The sequence below is a fragment of the Typopeltis vanoorti genome, chromosome 12 (assembly GCF_054136105.1).
Source record: "Typopeltis vanoorti isolate ZY-2024b chromosome 12, IOZ_Tvanoo_1.0, whole genome shotgun sequence".
Taxonomy (NCBI): Eukaryota; Metazoa; Arthropoda; class Arachnida; order Uropygi; family Thelyphonidae; genus Typopeltis; species Typopeltis vanoorti.
The window spans coordinates 95,273,296-95,296,755 of record NC_143560.1 but is presented as its reverse complement, the minus strand read 5'-3'; the positions used below and the strand labels follow the sequence as shown (position 1 = coordinate 95,296,755).

The 23,460-nt window shown below is 35.3% G+C and overlaps 1 protein-coding gene across 1 annotated transcript in view; it reads left to right on the top strand.

Moving 5' to 3' along the window:
• Positions 1 to 23,027, top strand: part of LOC150101021 (sodium-dependent proline transporter-like) — a 70,982-nt gene extending 47,955 nt beyond the window's left edge. The window contains exons 16-18 of the mRNA XM_090402149.1: positions 7,125 to 7,283; positions 15,035 to 15,166; positions 22,942 to 23,027. Coding sequence (XP_090258275.1) covers positions 7,125 to 7,283; positions 15,035 to 15,166; positions 22,942 to 23,027 — 377 coding nt within the window. The remainder of the gene's footprint in view (positions 1 to 7,124; positions 7,284 to 15,034; positions 15,167 to 22,941) is intronic.
• The last annotated feature ends 433 nt before the right edge of the window (positions 23,028 to 23,460 follow it).

Genomic DNA, 23,460 nt, shown 5'->3' with positions numbered 1-23,460 from the left:
ATGCATCTGCTCTTCACCTGTCTCCTTATATCTCTTCCATAGCCTCTTTTTCACATGCAGTTCCTGTTTAATATTATTCATCTACTTTACACAAAATTGTGTCCTCTTCTTCACTTGTGGAATGCAACTTACTGTTGCTCCTAACAAATATTCCTTCACTGTTATCCGCACTAATGATATCCCAGCCTTCCAATTACTCCCTCCATGAAACTTCCCCAAGTTTCTGAAAATCTAAGACAATTATAGTCACTTGCCTTATAATTCCACATATGTTCCCATCTCTTTGATACTCCTGCATGTCTGTTCTGCGTGCATCTGCATATATATTATCTTTGGATTTTAGTGGCAGTCTCTTTTCATATTCCACTTTCGTTTTCCTTACCATATTAGTCACTCTCCTCACCTGAGTCTTATATTCTTCATGTAACTGCTCTCCACCTCTCCCCTTATCTCTTCCATAACCTCTTTTCACCTGCAGTTCCTGTTTGATATTGTTTGTCATGCACTTTACACCGAATTGTGTCCTCTTCTTCGCTCTTGGAATACAGCTTACTATTGATGCTAACAAATATTTCTTCACAATTTCTCACACACTAATGATATCCTGGCCTTCAAATTCTGCCCTCCATGGAACTGCTCCAAGTTGATATCTAAGACTATTATAATCACTTGCCTTATAATGCCACATATTTTCCCCTTTTCTTTGATACTCCTGCATGTCTATGCATCTTCCAAGTCAAAAACCACATGGTCATTCTCTCCAACAGGGGGTGAGATGTCATCTCAGTTATTATCAGCTCTTCTGATGCTATGACCAAAATCAAAACTCTTGAACCTCTTGTTCCCTCTATTATATGTTGCCTAAGATATCTGTTCCTCAAGAATTCCAGAAATTCCTTTCCCTTATTACTACACACATTTTCCTCTTCCCAACTTATACTGCTGTAGTTAAAATCTCCTAAAACAATGATTCTTCTTGCACTTGCCAAGCTCAGCTGCCTAAACATCCCCTCCTCCCCACCCTTTGCTCCTTGGCTTGTAGTAACATCTCACTAAATATCCTGTCTTGTCCACTTCTACCTCACACCATATGCTTTCATTAGTGTCACTGCCCTCCAAAGGCTCCACTCTTAGAGGACATAAGTCATCGCTTATCAAGCAGTACTCCACCACTGCATTTTCCTTTCCTATCCTGCCGAAAAATGCTATACCCTGCTCCTTCTATTCCTCTTTTGTGAACATTGTTTTGGTTTATTTTATATGGAACAGGATGCTACTTGTGCTCTAGCTTTGTAATTTTAAATAGAAATATATTTATTAAAATGGACTAATTCAGGAAACGATTGAACAACAAAAAAAGTTTTCTTGTTTGCAACTACAGTCGAGCCTATTGTCCTAATTTTTTTATTTGTGTACGTTATTCTCACTAATTACATCCTTACGGGTATCAAGTTTTCATATTTCATATCGTGCCATATGTTCTTAGTCATTTTTTTATCTCCAATTTAGATGGTGGGCTGGTATCAATTTTTCATTCATCTACCCCTTTGTTTTTATTTCTGTTTTTATTCTATCACTGCTATTGTTCAAGATGTGACTAAATGTTGTCTTCATATTTCCAATTGTTCTTCTGTTGACACTAGAAATTTTCCATTTGAGATCCTTCACTGGTATATTCTTTTGCATGGTTTCTCCAGAAATTCTTATTATTATTACATGACACCTCCAGGGAGTCCCAAGACTCATCAAGGGAGAGCATCCACCCTACAACTCTCCATCTCCAGCAACTACAGTCATCACTACTAATGCCATCTACCATTCACCACCACCACAAGTATTTTCACACACCATCATACACGTCCATGCCCACAGCAGGATTCGAACCTGCAGTCTTTTGACTGGAGTGCGGATACACTAACCACTCGGCCATATAATACCGTGTAACTCTCTAATGTTATACTTGTCTGCAGCTTGTTGTGCCCTTGATGCTAGTGCTTCAAACCATTGCAGTTTATCTTTTCTAACACTTCTCGTAACTTTTTTTATTTAAAATCTTATATTTGTCTTTAAGTACATTTTCCTTTTGGGGAGTATTTCTTGCACATAATTTCAGCTTTATTTTTTTCCTTTCATCCACTAGTCTCCAAGTATCCATCGATAACCATTCTTTCTTTCTTTCATTTAGCACATATTCTGTTGTATCATTAAGAACTTTTTTTTTACCTTTTTCCATTTAGCCTCATTTTTCCATCATTTCTTATATCCTCTCCTTCATCAAAATCAATATCCATATTTTCCTTTAACTTTATTTTAAACTCATTGCAGACTTCAGCATTCTGTAATTTAGCAACATCAAATTTCTGTCTATTAAATGTTTTTCCCCTGATGATTTTTTTCAAATATATAACTGTATTTCCTATTATTAGGTGATGATCTGAGTCAATATCAGCACTTCTTTTTATTTTAGACATCTAATAGCATTTTCCTGCACCTTTGGCTGATGGCAATATGATCTATTTGATTCTGTGTTTTGCGATCTGGTGACACCCCAGGTTACTTTATGTATTCTCTTATGCTGGAAGATTGTGCCACCTATTACTAAGTTATATTTACCACACAGTTCCACCAACAGTTCACCATTTCCATTTCTCTCTCTCCCAAACCATGCTTGTCCATTACATTCTCCAGCCCCTCATTATTTCTACCAATTTTAGCAATGAAGTCATCCATGAGAAGTATGCTCTTGTTACCATGTGTCATCATCAAGGTCTTATCAAGCAGACTATAAAACTTTTCTTTTTATTGAAAGGTTGCATTCTCAGTTGGGGCATAGCATTGAACACCTCTCATTCTTCCAAATTTAGTTTTAAGATTTACTGTTATTATTCGTTCTGAAATTGGCTCCCACCCAATCATTGCTTGACTAAATCTTTTGTTCATGAGGATTCCAACTTCATATTGATGTATATCAGTTATATTAGGTATCCATGAGTAAAGAAACACGTTCCCACTGGGAAAATTTATTCTACCAGTACCATCCTATCTTACTTCACTAAATTTAATTTTATATTTTTGCATCTCCTTTCTTAGTTGTGCTGGTTTTCCTATGTGATAGTGTTTTAACATTCTATTGGCCAATTTATGTCCTAATTTTCTACGCTTTAGTCGATACCAGGGAGTCTGTCTGATTTGTGCATTTATTCGACTTGAAAATAGTATTTAAATTTTTGGACACTTGCTGGTTGTTGGCCCACAGAGTTCCTATTCTGGTGGTAGGCCTGATACTCCAGCATCTTTGGACATGCATTTTATACACAAGCATTTGCTTTCATATAAATGTTTTGGTTATACCATGTATACCTGATCACCAGAGCCTCGTTTGTGATAACAAGTTCTACCATGAGAAGGTGAAGATGGTATTTGAGTGGGAGAGGTATATGTTATATATCAAGTCAAGGATTTCATAATATTATGCAATCACCACCCATTAGAACCCAGTGGGCTGGTTAAGTTGCTTAAACCAGCAGCCACATGTTGAATACAATCAATACAGTTGGATACAATACTGAGATAATAAAATCCTAACAAAATACCACACAGTCATACAAAAAATCATCAGTTTAAATAGTGCACACTTAAAAACCAGTATTTGCAATGAAATAAACACAGTATCTTTCCTTACTACTAATACTTATTTTTTTGTACCTCCATCTTTGCATGCCACCAGAATTATACATCTACTATTTGTGGACTCCAAACAAGCATATGGCAGTATACAAATGCACTATGGGATGCATTGCAACTTTTTTTAGTACCACAGAAATATGTAAATAAGACACAACTATGTAATTACCACACCCACTGCAAGGTACATTTCCTACAGGAATATTCATCAATTTTTGAAATAAAACTTGGACTTCACCAAAGAGATGCTCTCTGACTGGCTCTTTTCAACTAGCATTGGGAAAAGCCATTCGAGATTTAAATGAATGAAAGGGAATGGAAATGAATGGGAATAACATCTCATTGGGCTATGTTAATGACATCATTATCTTTTGAAACTCTCATCAGGATGTTATACAAACTACATTTAATTTAATTAAAAGCAGTAAGACCTGTCATTGTAAGTCTTGTCATAGCCGGCAAAGGTTGGTCAGTTGGTAGAGCCTCTGCTACTAATGGCTCAGTTAAGTAAGTTTGAGCACGGTTAGTAGTTGGAAGGGGACCGATCGTTCGATGCTGTTGGCACACTCTCCCTCGATGAGTCTTTGGACTCCCTGGAGGTGTCAAATAATAATAATAGTAATAATAATAAACAAGGAAAATACTAAATAGATGTGCATTTCAAGGACCTATTCAAGACTGATCCAATTTGTTGATAAGTATATCTTTCAGCAAGTGGATAATTTTAAATATCCATTAGTTAACATTAACCTATAATAATATACATCAAGAGATAGAGGAGAGAACTGCAATGGCCAATCATGAATATTTTGCAATCTTATAGCTTTTAAAATCCAAAATGTTATCAAGAAAATCCAAAGAAAAGCTCTATTTAAGTTATCTACACCCATTGTTCATGGACAACAACAAATGAAGATAATAGGAAACTTATATCATTTAAAAGAAAAAAAAAATTAGAAATTTTTTCAACGACTTTGATATCAAAATACTGGACTACATGAATGAAGACATAATGAGTAACTATGAAACAAGTAGAGTACATGTTTGGAGAGCAGATATCTGTTGATATCTTTCTCTTCTAGCTGATAGCATTCTCAGTCTTAGTACTTCACTGCCTTCCACCTTTCCACTAATATTCACTCCTCATCCTCGACTCTCATTTAACTCCCTGAAATCTATTAAAATATAATACTTTCTGCAGACCCACACCTTCTCATGTTCCTTGTTAAATTCTCTCAACAAACACATCTTTCACATTTCCCTCCCATGCATACATACATACTACACACCCAACAATAAGCTATGTTTGAAAAATTTGTATATTGCTCACCACATTAAATTTTCAATGCTACCCATCTGGTAGTTCTTATTTTCACTGCATCATCCCTTAAGCTTTTGAAGAAGCACAAGAAGAAGTCATCTCATAGTTATGTGTGATGTATTCTTTGTATTCCCATATATTGATTTCTCTTGCCAGTAGATATTGCAGAATTGAAATCCCCCACCTTATAAATATTCTTTTTGCATTTTCTAATTTACTTTGCCTAAATATTTTCCATTATAATATTCGGTCCTATAGGCATCTATTAAATATTGTATACATACTGCTTACTTCTATTTTACACTGCATGCTCCCAAAGTAAATGTAACCACTACTTTCCTCATAAATCCTCCAAGAATCAGCAAGAAGGTATCCTAAATAAGGAAGTGATGCTAATCATGCTATCATCATTTTCATTTTCTTCATTTATTGTTTCTGTCTTCTTAGAATTTAACAGTACACCTTCAGTTTTATTCCACTCATGTTTCACTTGGCCTTGGACCAATAATCATATTATTCTCCACACATCACCAGACCTGACTCCTACTTTAAACTTGTGTTGTTCCATTCAGTTCTCTGTTCTGACAGTTACAGTATCCATCTGGAACCATCCATCATTGCATTCTCCCTAATGCAATAAATTTTCCTTTCATTGGATGCAGAAATATAGGATTGGATTATGTGAATAAACATTCACATAATCCAATCCTATATTTCTGCACATTTGCTATAATCTGTTTTATCAATAATGCCTGTCTCCTCAGTATTTATTGGTGTAATATCTAGCAACATATTCTCTAGTCTTCCTACAACCTTAAGCTCTTCTCTGCAACATGCAGAATTTCACATCCCCCCCCCTGCTTTTTTTTTCTCAGTTCACACTGCCTCTCACATCATCTGTACTCACAGTAATTAGCATCTTGATTCAATATACTCTGTCATGCTACTTTTCACAGGCAGAGTAACATCTCCACCATTTCCCCTAACAATCATTCTTACATCTTTTTTTCCAGATATCTTGAATTATCAGTTTACATTAGTCCTATACATTAGTTTCTTTATCCCTCCCTCATGCAAATCTTTTCTAGTCCTCTCACAGGTTACCATTCATTGTAGCTCATGCACTGCTGTATCAATAATGTTATTTAGTTGAAAAAGACCTGTGTTTGGATCCTGTTATAGGATGCAATGACCCTTTATAAGATTTCTTTTCTCTAGGTGAGTTAGCTAGTCTTATATAGAGGTAGCTGGGTTTATCTTCCTATGAAACAAGTATACTAGACTGAAAAAGACATGAAATTAACAGACATATTATATGGACCTCGTAACCTTGCATCCTTTGGCTACAATTCAAAAGAACCCAACCTGATCATTTATTATGTGCATTCTTCTTGTTCAATTCCATGCATATCTTTCAGACAACTTCCCTAAAATCCCCTGATTTCACTATACTTTTCTCAACTTAATATTCATCTTTCCAAATTTCATACTACTTATATCCTCTGCACTCAGCCTATAGCATTTTACACATTCTAATCCTTCTGAACTCATTTTAAATATTTTTCTCTCTGCACTATTATTTACATTAGTTTACATTTTTATGTTCATCCATTTTCTCTATATAGCTTACAGTTTGCAATACTTCTGTTCATTATTGCTTTATTATATTATTGCAGACCTCTATTGAGTGACAAGACTCATTTGGAGGTGCATCTTAGACAACACAGTCTTTTATAACCACTCCTTAAACTCATTCATTATCTGCTCTCAGCACCTTCTCAGTTCCTTTTGCAACTTTCAGAGAAACAAAACAAAACAAACCATTCATTCTTCATAGTAGCTATGTTTAAAACATATGTAAACATTTATCTCCATGAATCCACTGCATAGCATTGATCATAGAAATTTTTAAAAATGTCCTTAAATGGAGACTACAATGTATCAAATAGTACGAGAGAACACATCAGCATAATTCTGACAATAATGCTAGAAAGTTCAATCTCCAATATGTGGACAGATAATATGGTCAGAAAATAAAAAAAAAAAATAATCCATACTATACAATGAAGACTCATTCACACCCATTTGTTAGTGCATTAACTGTTCTTCTCTGCTTTAGGAAATTGTACTTTCTTCAACATGAGCGAAGTGAAGATAGGATTACCACAGCGTGACGTATGGGGACATAAAGCAGAATTTCTCCTCTCTTGTATTGGGTATTCTATTGGTCTTGGCAATATCTGGCGATTTCCAGTTGTTGTATATCAGAATGGTGGAGGTAAGAACAGTTATTTATAACAAATGAGCCTTTTGTTATGATTTGCATCTTGATTAAAAAAAACCCAAAAAACTGTGCATTTATTTTCAATGCTAAATATGTCATTGGAGTTTAAATATTTTGGGGGGTTTAAAGGTTTGCATGAAGGCATGTAAAACCAAAATGAATTTTGCTCTAAGTTCCTCCATCCAAACTCTGTGCTCTTCTTCAGGTCCAAAGGAAAATCCAAAGGAAACTAGTTCAGTGAGAAACGATTGCTGGGGAAGCAGTAAAAAATAGTTGGTTGAGCTAACTTAACTGAGCTACTGCTAATGGTAGTCACAGCCTAAATACTTTCTACACAATTTCACATCTATGTGGTGAAAGGAAAGAGGAATAAATGCTGTCACTATCTAAGAGGGAGAGCAAAAAATACTTCACAATTCTAGAGGACTTCTCTCTCCTTCCCTTGAGCATGGCCTAAAATTGAAATGAATCAGTTGAAAAGTGTTTAAGTAATGGGTAGCAAAACATACCAGTTTATCTACCAAAAAAATAGATAAGCTAGAAACCATGGTCTGGAAATGTCCATACCATAATTCTGACAATATTTTTCATATTTTTCACCAAAAAATTATTGGAATAAGTAAAATATGGTTGGATGAGAATGACATCCTGAAAGGAATAGAGATGGAAGGGTATGATGCTTTTTTGTGAAGTTATAAAGAGGAAAAAGGGAAGTGGAGTGCTATTGATGATAGAAAAAGAATTATGTCCATACAAGGTAGCAATGCGAGGAGGAAATAGTGAGACTGTGGCTTTGAGGCAGTATGGTATGAGATAGAGGTCAAGAGAATGAAATACTTAGTCAGATTTCATATTTATAAATTTAGGGACACAAAAACACACGTGTTGAAAAGATTATTTTATTAATTATTAATAAAATAACACTTGATGTTTCGACCCTTATTGAGGTCATCATCAGAAGGATACATGCATATAAGGAACTAAGCTACATGCTCTAGCCCTATATATCGGTAAACTAAATCTACATAATTAATTAATCCTTTTTCCTAGCCTGACCTCTAGCGAAAAAAAAAACAATAATAATAAAAAAATATATATATGTAAATAAATAAATGAATAACAAAAAATTAAAAATTAAAAAAAAATACAACTATAATAAACTGCTCAAGTCCTCATGTATTAATATTCTTCTGGATTTGTACAGTTCTGATTGTTATAATATGATTTCCTTCAGTTACTGTTGAATGTTACAAACACTTCACCATGTTTTCTTGTAGTGGGATTTTTCTTCGGCTTGTTTAGGTTGTTATACAGGCTGTAGATGGGTCCTCCACATTCTTGGAATGGTTAGGCCATCATTTTTGTTGAGATTTGGGTTATGTTTGAAGCATTTCACATGACTCTTTAAATTTCCTCTCAAACCAGGTTTTGGTGCAGTGTAGGGACTTGGTAATTTTCCAATCAATTCTGTGGTATGTTTGGAGTGCGTGGCCAGAAAGCCCGGTTTTTCCAAAATGAAGGTATTTAATGTGTCGTTTGTATTGTCTAATTGGGATAGTTTCCCCTGTTTCCCCTATGTTACAGTGCATTGTATTTTGCATACCCCTGGGTGGGCTAGGTGTGGAAGAGGATCTTTAGAAGAACTGAGTAGGTGTCTTAACTTATTCGGGGGCTTAAAGGTGGTTTTAATATTGTATTTATGTAGTGTTCTGTCTATTTTTTCAGAAATGCCTCTAACATAAGGAATGGCAATAGCATTCCTAAAATATTTTTTGTTCTTACTGGTATCTTTGTGGAGGAACTTGTGAATGGTTTTTTTACTATTTATTCCATTTTTTTATAAATGTTTGGTTGATGATCTTGTATTCCTGGTTTAGAGCTTGTTCATTAGAACAAATAGTTTGAGCTCTGTGTTTAAGGGTGCTTATGACACCTAGTTTTTGTGTTGGGTGGTGGTAAGAATTTTTGTGTATGTATTATTGGCCTGTGTGTGTAGGTTTGTGGTAGACTGAGAAGGAGAGACAGCCAGAGGGAAGACGTGTGGAAGAATTTATGGCCTGCCAAAAATACACAAAGCAGACATACCATTACGTTCGATTGTTGAAGGAATTGACAGCCCAAATTATCACTTAGCCAAAAAAATTAGCAGCCACACTCAAGGAATTGGTAGGTCAGTCCCCTTCCTACATAAAAAATACACATTTCATAAATAAAATTAAAAACATTATATTCAATGACCAAGATTTATTAGTCAGCTTTGACATAACTTCCCTTTTCACCAATGTCCCAATCATTGGCACTATCTTGCTCTTACAGAACATATTTCCACAAGACATCACAGCCCTCTTTGCCCACGTACTTCGCCCCGGATATTTCGTGTGGCAAAACAATTTTTACCTTCAAAAAGAAGGTACAGCCATGGGCTCACCGCTTTCCCCCCAATAGCTGACTTTTATATGGAAGACTTTGAGCAACGTGCTCTATAGACAGTATGTCTAAAGCCCAAAATTTGGCTCAGATACGTCGATGATATTTTTGCCATTTGGCCCCACTATCACAAAAGCACTAAATACATTCCTTAGCTACCTAAACAAACAACACAAACTTATCCAATTCACCATTGAAATGAAAAAAAAACAACTCTCTCCCTTTCCTAGACACACTTATCACACGTCTTCCCTCTGGCTGTCTCTCCTTCTCAGTCTACTGCAAACCTACACACACACACACAGGCAAATACATACACAAAAATTCTTACCACCACCCAACACAAAAACTAGGTGTCATAAGCACCCTTAAACACAGAGCTCAAACTATTTGTTCTAATGAACAAGCTCTAAACCAGGAATACAAGATCATCAACCAAACATTTATAAAAAATGGATATATTAAAAAAACTATTCACAAGATCCTCCACAAAGATACCAGTAAGAACAAAAAAGATTTCAGGAATGCTATTGCCATTCCTTATGTTAGAGGCATTTCTGAAAAAATAGACAGAACGCTACGTAAATACAACATTAAAACCACCTTTAAACCCCCGAATAAGTTAAGACACCTACTCAGTTCTTCTAAAGATTCCACACTTAGCCCACCCAGGGGTATACAAAATACAATGCACATGTAACATACCATACATAGGGGCAACTATCCCAATGGAAGATTGGAGAGAAATAGGGTGTAAGGAAGGGAGTAAGAAGCAAGATTTTTTTGCACGGATAGTTGTGAATGATTGGAATGCATTGCCTGAGAGTGTGGTGTCTGTAAAGAATTTAAATATATATATAAGGGACAGCATAATGAGCTATGTGTATAACAAAGGGACCTATTATGATGAGTCTTTGATTCCATGAGGATTCTTGGGATGATAATAATAATAACAATAATTACTGTAATTAAAAACACGACATTTCATGTTTTTTATTACATGGGATTCCAATATTTAAAAAACACTTTTTTTTAAAAAATGGCTATAATGAATGCATTGTTACTAGACAACTTAACCAACAAGGGATCCAAGATATTTCTAATGACAAGGAAAACCAGAAGCTTAATCGCTCTTCCATATATTAACTCTATTTCCATAAAATTTGCAAAAATCCTTATAGAACATAAAATCAAAATAATAACTTAAGTTTGAACTGTGGTATGGTCCCTAGGGAGAGAAGGAAGGCAAAGTAGTTCATTTGCGTAAAGGTGGCTCTAAAACTGCAGTAGTTAATTACAAGCCAATCACCATCTCGGCAGTGGTAGTAAAAGTATTGGAAAAGTTGGTTAAAGACAAAATTCAAGAATGGGTGGATCAGGATATGATACTCTATAGGGGTCAACATGGTTTTGTTAAAGGTCAATCCTGCCTTAGCAATTTATTAACTTTTTATAATAGAATGACATCTGAGTTGGACAAAGGAAATGGCTACACAAAATCCAGTAGTTCTGGATTTTGCTAAGGCTTTTGACAGGCTACCCCATGGAATACTGTTACACAAATTGGAGCAGATGGAGGATGGATACTAAACTGGTGATATGGATAGGAGAATAGCACAGGGAGAGATACCAGAAAGTGGTGTATGGAGGAGCAGAGTCCAGAGTGAGGTAGGTGACCAGCGGTGTGCCTCAGGGCTCTGTGCTTGGGCCATTGTTGTTTAATTTGTACATAAACGATATAGGAAATGGCTTAAAGAGAGATATTCAGTTGTTTGCTGATGATGCAAAGTTGGGTAGTGCAATAAAAAATCAAGCTGATTTTGAGAGTTTGCAGGATGGTTTAAATAAGCTGGCAAAATGGGCAAAAGGTAATGGATGTCGGTTCAATGTGGAAAAGTGTAAAGTTATACATTTTGGGATTAAAAGATTACTAGCTGTGTACTACATTGCTGGAACGGTACTCCAAGAAATTGATGAGGCTAGGGACTTAGGGGTGTTGGTGGATAAGGAGATGAAGTTCAGGGGATATATTGCTAAGGTGTCCAAGATTGCACATAGGATTACTTGGTTATTGAGGAACACACTAATATCCAGAGATAAAGAGGTTATTATTTCCCTTTATAAACCGTTGATACTTCCGCATTTGGATTACTGTGCTCAGGTCTGGTCACCTGGATTCCTTGGAGATGAGGAAGTTGTGGAGAGGAGGTTCCACCATATCTGTCGGTTACCTGTCAAAATTATCAGATCTTATATTTCTATCTTCTAAGGCACTTTTTACCGTATCAATCCACCTATATCTTGGTCTTCCTCTGGGGTTTTTTCCCTGCCAACCTGGCAGAGAACACTTGTTTTGCTAATCTTTCCTCTCCCATTCTGTTTAAGTGACCATACTACCTGAGGTTAGTTCTGCTAATGCATTCCTGGATGCTGACATTGTCAGCATCCAGGAATTCCATCCTTGTTTTTGATATGATATTGCCATTGATGCCATCTATTCATGCCCCTAATCTTTCTGAGGACTTTCATATCTGCGGTCTCTAGATAAAAGTCCAAGGGTGTTAAATCAGGAGAATGTGGGGGGAACTAAAAATGGTCTTGTGTTTCTTGAACAACAATCGTGCCTTGGCCATTTTGTTTGACTGCCTTACTGGTCATGTGTTGATGCTAGTATTCATGTGAGTAGCGACATCTTTTGAGAGAACATCATACTACACATTGCTACCATAATTCGATCCAACTTAGAAAAAAGTCCATAGATAACGTCATCTGTTAAAGTGTGTATGCATTTTTTTAGCAGACTCTGAATTGTTATTCAATTCAATCTGAATTGAATCGATTTTTATTATAAATAATGCCAAACCTCCAACAGATAATATTTCAGTGTCTGAAAGAAAAGCCCTAAAAAATCTAAAACAGAACAGTAACATTATTATTTTACCTGCAGATAAAGGCAACTCTACGGTCATCCTCAACTCTGAAGATTACCACAACAAAATGCTTCAATTACTTGAAGTTAGTTCAATATATTCAATTCTTCAGGAAGATCCTACAAGAGAATTACAAAACCGTACAAACAACTTGTTAAAGACTGCGAGTGAGCTTCCTCATAATATTCACCTCTCATTACGCTCTCTACATCCCCTTATCCCACGCATCTATGGAGTTTCAAAAATTCATAAAGAAAACATCCCTCTTTGCCCAATTGTGGAAGGAATTGATTCACCTACATATAAACTTTCAAAATATTTAGCAAAGTACCTCAAGTGTTTCTCCAATAAATCTTCATCTTTCATCAAAAACACCACAGATTTTGTTTCTCATATTAAAGATATTCCCATCGATGATAATGATATTCTAGTTAGTTTTGACATTATATCTTTATTTACTAACGTTCCTACGGACGAGGTACTTACATTACTACAGGACAAATTATCCAAAAAAATGTTCACTTTATTAAAGCATTGCATTCATTCTGGTTACTTCAGATATAAGGACTCCATTTACCAACAAAAACAAGGCCTGGCAATGGGCAACCCTTTGTCCCCAGTGCTAGCTAACATCTTCCTTGAAGACTTTGAAAAGAAAGCCATATCTTCCTTCTCATTTAAACCAAAAGTTTGGAAAAGATATGTTGATGATATATTCATTATTTGGAATCACGGGCACACAGCTCTCACAGATTTTCTTCATCATCTAAACATCCAACATCCTAATATAAAATTTACTGCTGATATAGAAAATAATAACTCTTTACCTTTTTTGGATGTTATGCTTACATGATGCTCTGAAAGATTAAAAATCTCTATGTACAGAAAACCTACGCATACCAATAGATATCTGCATAATCTTTCTCATCATTTTCCACCACAAAAACTTGGAATTATATCTACCTTAGGACACAGAGCACGTTCTCTCTTAAATGAACAAGATGAACTACAAAAAGAAATGAATCACCTCACTCTTATTTTTAAACAAAATGGATACTCTGAAAAAACAATTAAGAAATTTCTTCTGAACCCTCCTAAGCAGTGCACAACAGAGACTATTAATTTTAAAGGTAGCATCTCCATTCCATACATTAGCACAGTCTCTAAGAAAATAGCTAAAGTCCTTAAAAAATATAATATCAGGACCTTCTTCACCACACTTCCAAAAATTCGCTCTCTAATCAGCCACCCAAAACCTACTCATCACAACCTTAAGTACCCTGGAGTATATAAATTGTGGTGTGATTGCAATATCCCATACTTTGGTCAAACTAACAAATCTATTGAACAACGCATAGAAGAGCATAAGAGAGACATCTCATACAAAAGATCTCATGCAACTGCGTTATCCAGTCATGTTCTTTTTTCAAATAATCCTAATGATGACCAACAAAGCCACTCTGTATGCTGGAATAGATCAGAAAATATTTTTCGCTGTGAAGATGAGTTTGAAAGGAAAATCGTAGAATCAAGGGAAATCCTACTGAACCCGGTCCACTTAAATAATAATTTAAGTTATAACATCCCAGATAGCCATGCTGCAGTTATTCAATATTGGCGTTCACATGAACTTGCACGCACAATTGCAACAAACAATGGCACGCCAGTTGGAACAACTTGAAAAATACGTTTTTATGTATCGATTATGTGAGGCAATTTGTACCTGTAATTTCCAGTTTGTTTAAATAATTCAATGTTTATTAGTATTCCTTTCCTTTATAAATACCTGAAGAAGGCTGCTATATGCCGAAACTAGTAGTATTTATCATTAAAATCTTTATATGTTTTCTCGGTCTTGGAGTCATTAAATCTATTTTTTTCAAATATATATATATATATATATATATATATATATATATATATATGAACTCCAATTGGTAGATGTCTCCAGATCTTATTAATAAAATTTGACACATTCGAGAATAAGAGTTTATCTTTCGTTTTGCCACATGACAACAAGTTTCAAAATTTCTGTCATATCGCTAATTTCTTATTTAAATGATTACCTAGATCACAAGAAATGAAATAGGGAAGAGAGAGAGAGCCTGCTAGTCAGACAGAAAACGATTAACTGATGCTTCCTCATATAAAAAAAAATACTCCAAATAGTAGTTATCCAAATATGTTATTTATGAAAATCTGACACAAAAGGATGAGTTATCATCTTTAATTTTGCTATATGATAACCAAATTTCAAAATTTCTATATTTACTCTAATATCTTATTTAAATGATTATTTAAATCATAAGACATCAAATGAGGTGAAGAAGAGAGCCAGAGAAAGATTAACTATAATGTTTTTCTTTCTTTATTTATTTATTTTGATAGCTGCATTCCTCTTTGCATATGTTATTCTTCTCGTGCTTATGGGAGCTCCTACGTATCTAATGGAATTAAGTTTAGGACAGTTTTCAGGTCTTGGTCCAGTGGGTATTTGGAAATGTTTTCCTGTTGCAGTAGGTAAGTAGCTGATAATCTGGGTATCAGATTACATATTATTAATAATATTGTACTTAACACAGTTTTTATGCTCGATATTGCCGGCAAAGGTTGGTCAATTGGTAGAGCCTCTGCTACTAATGGCTCAGTTAAGTAAGTTTGAGCGCGGTTAGTAGTTAGAATGGGACCAATCGTTCAATGCTGTTGGCACTCCCTTGATGAGTCTTTGGACTCCTTGGAGTGTCAAATAATAATAACAATATGTGGCAGTAACATGCAATATTGTATTAATAAGTAATAAGGTTTCAGTTTGTGAGAAAAAATTCTATACTTATATCTCAAATAGTATTAGTACTGTATTACTTCCAAGTCTCCTTGGAATCTGAAGACTCATCATGGGAATATAGCATGTGAATGTGAACACTCACATACTATAATAAAAATAACTACCATCCATGCCTTGAAGACATTTACCGTTGTAGCACTCACCACCCATTCCACTCTTTCACCATATGCCATGTAAAGTCTCCTTTTCACTTCATTATTTACATGATCCTTATACATTTTCCAGGGATGACTGCCTGTTTTCTCTATGCAATAATTTCTTTGTATCTATTTGATAGGCTTCTCTCACCAATTTATATGTTTCAATAATATCATCTCTCTTTCTCCTCTTATCTCCCATGCTCTGCAGGCCACATATCCCTAATTGGCACTCATACTCAACATTACAGATTGCAACAATCTTAGTTATTCATCTCTGCACTCTCTCCAGTATTTTTGTTATCACAACATAGCTAGACGACCAGATCTGTGCACAAAAATCTAAATGTTGTATGATAAATCCACTGCTTTTTACAGTAAAATTATCACCTCCTTATACATACATACATACATACACGATTTTTTTTATTCTTGCATTAATTATGGAGCAGTTTTCTGGGTCACCCTTACAACTTTCACAGTGTTTGCTGAACCTCAGTTTCCTATTCATTAAGATCATCTAATCCTTTGCCTCCTCTAACCTCTTGAAGCAAAATTTCTCAAATGTGCTGACCTCATTCTACCTTCTCTGCTAAAGTGCATAACTTTACACTTGGAAACATTGAAGTGATATCTCAATTCTTCAGCCCAAAGCATGTATCCATTCAAATCCTTTTGCAACAGAATCACTTCAGAACTTCCTGACATTCTTGTTACTAATTTAGCATCATCAGCAAACAACTAAATATCTCCTCTCATACCCTAAATTATATCATTGATATATAAATCAAACAACAGCAGTTTTCAGAATATAATGGAACTAGCTGTTTATTTGCTGAAAAAAAAAAAAGAAGAATTTAAAAATAATATTAACTTAGTGTTACATACCATACATTATGTAACACTAAGTTAATATTATTTTTAAATTCTTCTTTTTTTTTTATTTTATTTTTATAATACAGTATTTCTTTTAAGCAGTGCTTAAAAGAAATACTGTATTATTATTATTACTACTACTATCAAGAGGGTAGTTAATAAGGCTGATTTACTGAAATGCACATTGTTTGATGTTGTAGTGAAGTGATTGAATATTAGTGCAGCTTAAATACATAGTAAAAGCGAAACTTGACCCATATTTCATATAGGTATGCCATGCTTATAGCCATCATTGCAATGGAGAAAAGGGATGAGTTGTTTTTGAAGAAATGTATATTCAAATGGAAACAAAAAAGGAAAATAAAGGAGTAGAAAAAAGGAAACTGACATGGAAAAATAGTTAATAGGACAGTTTGGAAACAATATTTTTTTTTTGATAAAAGTGGGCTTTTATCTTAGTTTATCAGATTGTTTCATATCACACTATTTAAAAAAATAATAATAATCATAATGAGATGGAATTGTGTGAGAAGAAAGGAATGCTTAGTTAAATTAAGGGGATATTTTATCCCCGTAATTTAAATAAACATTATTTCAAAGCCGAATAAGAAAACTCTAAGATAGAAATCAAAGAGTTTCATGCCGAATATAGCAAACTATATTCGGCATGAAACTCTTTGAGGTGGATAAAGGTGGATAAAGCTACGATTGCTATTCTTAGTATTTGCCCCAATGTAAAACTCATCCCCTAGGAGATGTATGTTGTTTTACATTAAGAGAGATAGGTCGCTACCCAGACTGGTTTCAACCTTTATTGAGGTCTCATCAGTGAGTAGGTAGACCTAATAATACCAAGATTATAGTGATAATAGCTTATGGCTTGTTATAGATCTAAAAATTAACTGCCATGTTTATTTACATGTGCCTAGAGCATCAGAAATAAGGGAAATTAATTTTATTTAAATTAAGGGGATATTTTGTCCCACATTATTTCAAAGCTGAATAAGAAAACCTTTACAATGAGTTGCCCGGTATTGTACCACCCAGGTGTTTGCTCATGGTTGGACTTGCCGAACTTTTATAGTTGTTTATATTTGGCGGGAAACTCTTTGATTTCTATCTTAGAGTTTTCTTATTCGGATTTGAAATAATGTGGATAAAATACCCCCTTAATTTAAATAATTTTAACATCACCGAAGCGAAGCCTTTTGGCTCTTTATTTCATTAAGGGAAATGAAATTATTGCATTGATTGAGTTGAGTCTCCAAAAATTGTTCAAATAAGTGAAACACGAGGAGGGCAGAGCAAGAAAGATGGTGCGGGATGATAATAACAAGGGAAATCATTTTGAGGTGGGTTGTGGGCATATGTAATGAAGGCATACAGGGATATCAAAGAGAGAGAGAGTCTTAGATGAGTCTTTGATTATATGTAATCAAGGAATGTGATTGTGACTGGGACGATGAATCTTCCTCCACTTGGCAAGAATGACTATTATTTGATCAGCTGGGTGGTGGAAGCCATGTGAAGACTTCTCTGACAATATATATAGAACCACAAGGCAGGTAATTATGAAAAGCTTAGGATTTAGCTTGAAACTATAGCATAGGATGAGGAGTTATGCAGAAAAAGATAAATGCTGCTTGGGCAATGATCAGGAGCTGTTTAACATCAATATATGATTGTATTCCAAAAGTTCAAAGGCTATATAAGGTACTTATAAAATTAAGGAATGAAGAAGTTAAGGATGTAATCTGGAAGAAGGCATTATAGAGGAAGCACAACTAAGGTAATAATTTGTTGTGTGAAGAGTATAAAAATGCAGTGGATAACAGAAGTGTAGTAAGAACAGAAATTTGCCATACAGGCCAAGAAAATTACTAGATCCTTTCTTTTAGGCTTGCACGGTGATCCGAATGCATTTTTGGAAATTATGAAGACAACTACCGTGTTTGAATAAAAACTTTAGTTTACTATTACTAAAATTTTTTTTTTTTTTTACTAGATTTTTACTAGATACTAATAAAAATTACTAGATTTTTATTAGTATTTAGAAGAAAGAATGGTTGTGAAATGTTAATGGATGAAGATGGTAGATTGGTAACAGCTGCATAGGGTTTCCAAAAATCTGGGCATTGTGGTGGATAGACAGGATTTTAAGTTTAGAGTCATGCTGCTAAAATTGTAAGGACATCACATTGGATTATGGCCTGATCTGGAGGTCCTTTATATGTAGAGTTTTATATAAAGGAACTAAACAGGCTATGGTTCCTTTATATAAAACCTCATTCAAGTTAACTAGATTACTTTGCACTGACCTGGTTATCTGGTTTTCCACGGGAGAAATATTATTATCTGACCTCCATGGAGTCAAAGACTCATCCAGAGATGGCCTTTTGTTTTACCTCCTCTCCTATTCTATGAAAAATCTTCTCCATGTCAACCTGATAACAACTCCTGACTAACTTATAAGATCTTATAACAATATATACCCCTGTGGCACACCAATAGTAATACCCTTCCTCTTTTGGAATACTGTATCCCCATATACAACTTTCTGATACCCAGTCACTGATCCAACTCAGAAGTCTGTTATCCAATCCCATCCCTTTCAATTTATTTAACAGCTAATCACGTGGCATTCTATCAAAAGCTTTTGAAAAATCTAAGTATAACACTGTATATGCATCTCCCTTGTCCAAGATATTTCTCACCTCATTCTAATGCATAAGTAGTTAGTAAAATATGATCTCCCTTTGACAAACCCATGCTGCCAACCATAGAGAATGCTGCTGCTATCAATCCATCTATGTATCCTAGTTCTCACCAATATCTCTAGTAGCTTCACCACTACTCCAGATATACAGATTGGCCTATAATTTGTAGCCACAGCTTTATCAAAACCTTTATACAGTGGAACATTACCTTATTTTGACTCTCTTGGAACCCATGCCATTGTAAGACTTATTAAACAGTCATGCATTGTTATTGTCAATTTCCTGGAGCATTTCCTTAAGACATGGTGATATATCATCAAATTCTATTGCCTTATTGACATCCAGTTTATTTATTTCGTCAATTACTCCTGCTCACTCATAATTAAACCATTCTCTCCTATGTCCTCTACATTAAGTTCCTCATGATTCCACCCTGATCAGCATTGAAACACATTTATAAATTGATCACTGACTAAACAATGTCTTCTTTAGCAGTTACCATTCTACTTTTTCATTGATTAACATCATCTTACCATAATCATTCTTCCATCTACTTGTCGCACATCTAAAAAACTCTCTAGGGTTTTTCTTGGCCTGATTTGCTCGTTTCTGCTCATACTGCATTTTTGTTGTCCTTACTGAGTCACTCTCCTGCTTGCTCTTTATACTCTTTATACAATTGATTATTACATTATTCATCTTGTGCTGGATCCAAAGTGCCTTCTTTTCTTCCAGATTTCATACTTAATCCCTTCATTCATCCATTTTACACCTTCCTTATACTTCCGTATAAAGAGCAAGCAGGAGAGTGACTCAGTAAGGACAACAAAAATGCAGTATGAGCAGAAACGAGCAAATCAGGCCAAGAAAAACCCTAGAGAGTTTTTTAGATGTGCAACAAGTAGATGGAAGAATGATTATGGTAAGATGATGTTAATCAATGAAAAAGTAGAATGGTAACTGCTAAAGAAGACATTGTTTAGTCAGTGATCAATTTATAAAGGTGTTTCAATGCTGATCAGGGTGGAATCATGAGGAACTTAATGTAGAGGACATAGGAGAGAATGGTTTAATTATGAGTGAGCAGGAGGTAATTGACGAAATAAATAAACTGGATGTCAATAAGGCAATAGAATTTGATGATATATCACCATGTCTTAAGGAAATGCTCCAGGAAATTGGCAGTAACAATGCATGACTGTTTAATAAGTCTTTTGTCCTTTGGAATATATTCACACATTGATGCTGTTATGTATTTCTATATCAGCTCCCAAGCAACAGTTATTTCCTTACTACTCACCTCCTCATTCTATTCTATAGCTCAAAACTGTCTCCCAAGCTTGTCACAATCAGGAATCTTGTGCTTCCACATATATCCTTTCCTCACAGAAGTCTGCATATGGCTAGCCACAACCGATGCAGTCAGTTCATCATCACTCTCACCAACTGGAAGGAAAGGTAATTGTGAGTGTGAAATCCCACTCACAATTACATCCTCTGATGAAATGATGAGATCTAAACACTCTATCCTCATGTGCTCTCCTTTATTTGCTGCCTGAGATAGTTGTCTTGCAAAAACTCAAAGAATTCATTTTCTTATTACCAAATGCTATCTCTTTATTCTAGTCTATAGTGCCATAATTAAAATCACTCATAATAATAATCACTCTTTCTTTGTTCACTAACTCAAGTTGTTTATGAATTTCTTCATCACTACCCTATACTTTCCCTGGCTTATAGCAATATAATCCAACTAAAAATGTCTTTCTGTCAACCTTCATCCCACACAACACTGCCTCAGAACCATTAGCACTATTTCCCCTCTTTCATGTCTACCTTATGTGGACATGCTATCAGCAGCAACACTCCCCCTCCCTTCTTATCCTTTTTATCCTCACAAAAAACACTGTACCATTCCATTTCTCGTCTTGTTAGTATATCATCTTCATTAAAGATGATATGTTAACACGTTTCACTTATTCCACCAATTTTGAGGTGAATGAACTCAGTCAGTGAAACCATTTCATCTCCCTTATTTCTGATACTCCTGGCAGTTGTAACTAAACACAGCTGTTCACTTTTAGGTCTATAACCAGTCCCACCCAAGCCACTTGGTGGTTGTGATTTCTCCACCACAATTGCCCTTGCCTAATCACCTTTATCAATGCTTACCACAAGTGTCTGCTCAGTCTCATCTACCTCACTCACATCCTAATCTATTCCATTTCTATGCTGATTATCTCCATACATACATTCATTCACTACTAATTCACACATCACTCTCCCTATGCCATGTCTCCCTGTTCATTTGGGCTACCACTGGTTTTTCCTGTTCCTCTTGCATTCCCATTCTCTCTTCATCTCTCACACTACTACTGTTTCCATTGACAAGCAAGTACTTCATTTTCTTCAATACCAGTCTCCTGTTCTTAATTTTTTCTCTTACTTCATCTTTTACTTCTGATCTCTTGCTCGCATCATAAACCACTTCCATCGAGCAACAGTTTCTCCAGTTCACTCACTCCCAAGCCATTCAAATGTAACTCATCATGCCTGTATAATTCCATTCTTCCCTCACATGCATACTATACATCCACAAACTGTACTCCCTTCTACTCCCACAGCTCTGCTAGTATACCATTCACAATTCTGACTCTCTGTCTCAACTCATCATTATCATACCTTGATAACACATTGACAATCCTTCACACTATACTGTTATCTTTCACTCTTATCTTTCACTGATATTTATCCTTGCATCCTCCTTTTGTTCACTTAAACCATTTGTCCCTACAACCAGTACTAATTCTCTCACTCTTTTCCTTCTCATGTCCAAAGCATGAATTATCTTGCCTGTTCTCCCTTTTGGATAGCGGACCTTATGGACTCTCTCATTAACCAATCTTGTACCAGTGCAATCTCCTTACACTGCTACTCTCAAATCATTCGTCACCTTTTTTATCCTTTTTTCTTTTATTCTTTTCTTTTGCACATTTTCATTTGCTTTCACTAAACATCTAGCCCCATTTTCATTTCATTTTTTATTTTGAATAACTCTGTCCTCAAATTTGTATTCCAGCAATTTCATTTTCTGTCACTACCATAGTCTCACTATCTGTCATTCTTCCATACCTTCCTTTTGTTCCCTCATTCATATACTTCCTTTCACTCCCTCATCACTTACGTTTTTCTTCATTCTTGTGTTCTTGCACTTCCTCAGTCTCACTAGCTTTTGTTCCATTTCCATTACTTTCATCCATACTAACTTTCATTCCTTCAATCTATTTTGCATGTGTTAACTCATCTATCTATCTCAACGGCTTTAACAGGCCTTTAAGGCCCACAACCCTCCAAGCATGCTTGGATTTTGTAACCGAAATATGAGGATAGAATGGTCACCCCTATGCCTCGAAGTATTCCTGGCTGTATCCCTGTGTGTTCACGGGGCAGGTTTGCCTGCTTGCAGGATGAAAAACACCAGATAAACTGACGGGAAAACCCTGCTGTCCATGTCCAAGACCAGCTAACTTGGCTATAGCTGAGGAAGATCCTTCAGCTCCTCACGTCGTCAACGGGAATCGAACCTAGGACACTCCTTCCCCAGTCATGGTTGCAAAGCGCAAAGCCATTAGGCTAACTGCACGGACTATTTGTTAACTCATGGTGTAACAAAATATCACATTTTCTTCAGCCCCATACTTTTTATTATTTCCTGTTCAGCCTCTTCACATACACATCCTTCACATTCCACACATATATGTGTTACACAGGATCTCAAACCATTTTTGGAAAATCAGTGTCATTAATGGCATTTGATTTTTGTACCGGTCAATGCCTACTTGGTTGATCTCATGAGTAACACCATTGTGTTCCATGCATAGAGGGCAAAATTCAAAATTTCAGTTAATAAAGTCAATAACAATTCCTCAGTGATCATGTAGACACATTAAATTATCAAAAATAAACAACAGTATTTTCCAAGCAACATTGCCAATCATTATGCAACGAACACTTATATTTTCCAGGGCTCTTTACTAACATTATGCACATTACTGCCCTCTAGTAGGTAATATAACTTCAGTATCTTAAGAGTACATTGAATATCTTAATATCCTTAAGAGTGCATCTAGAGAAGATTGATTAAGGCTATTTAAGGTTTTTAGAATGTGGGATATGAAGATAGATTTGAGAATAAGTTAGTGAGGAATTGTTACTGGAATAAAATGGAGTTTTTATAGA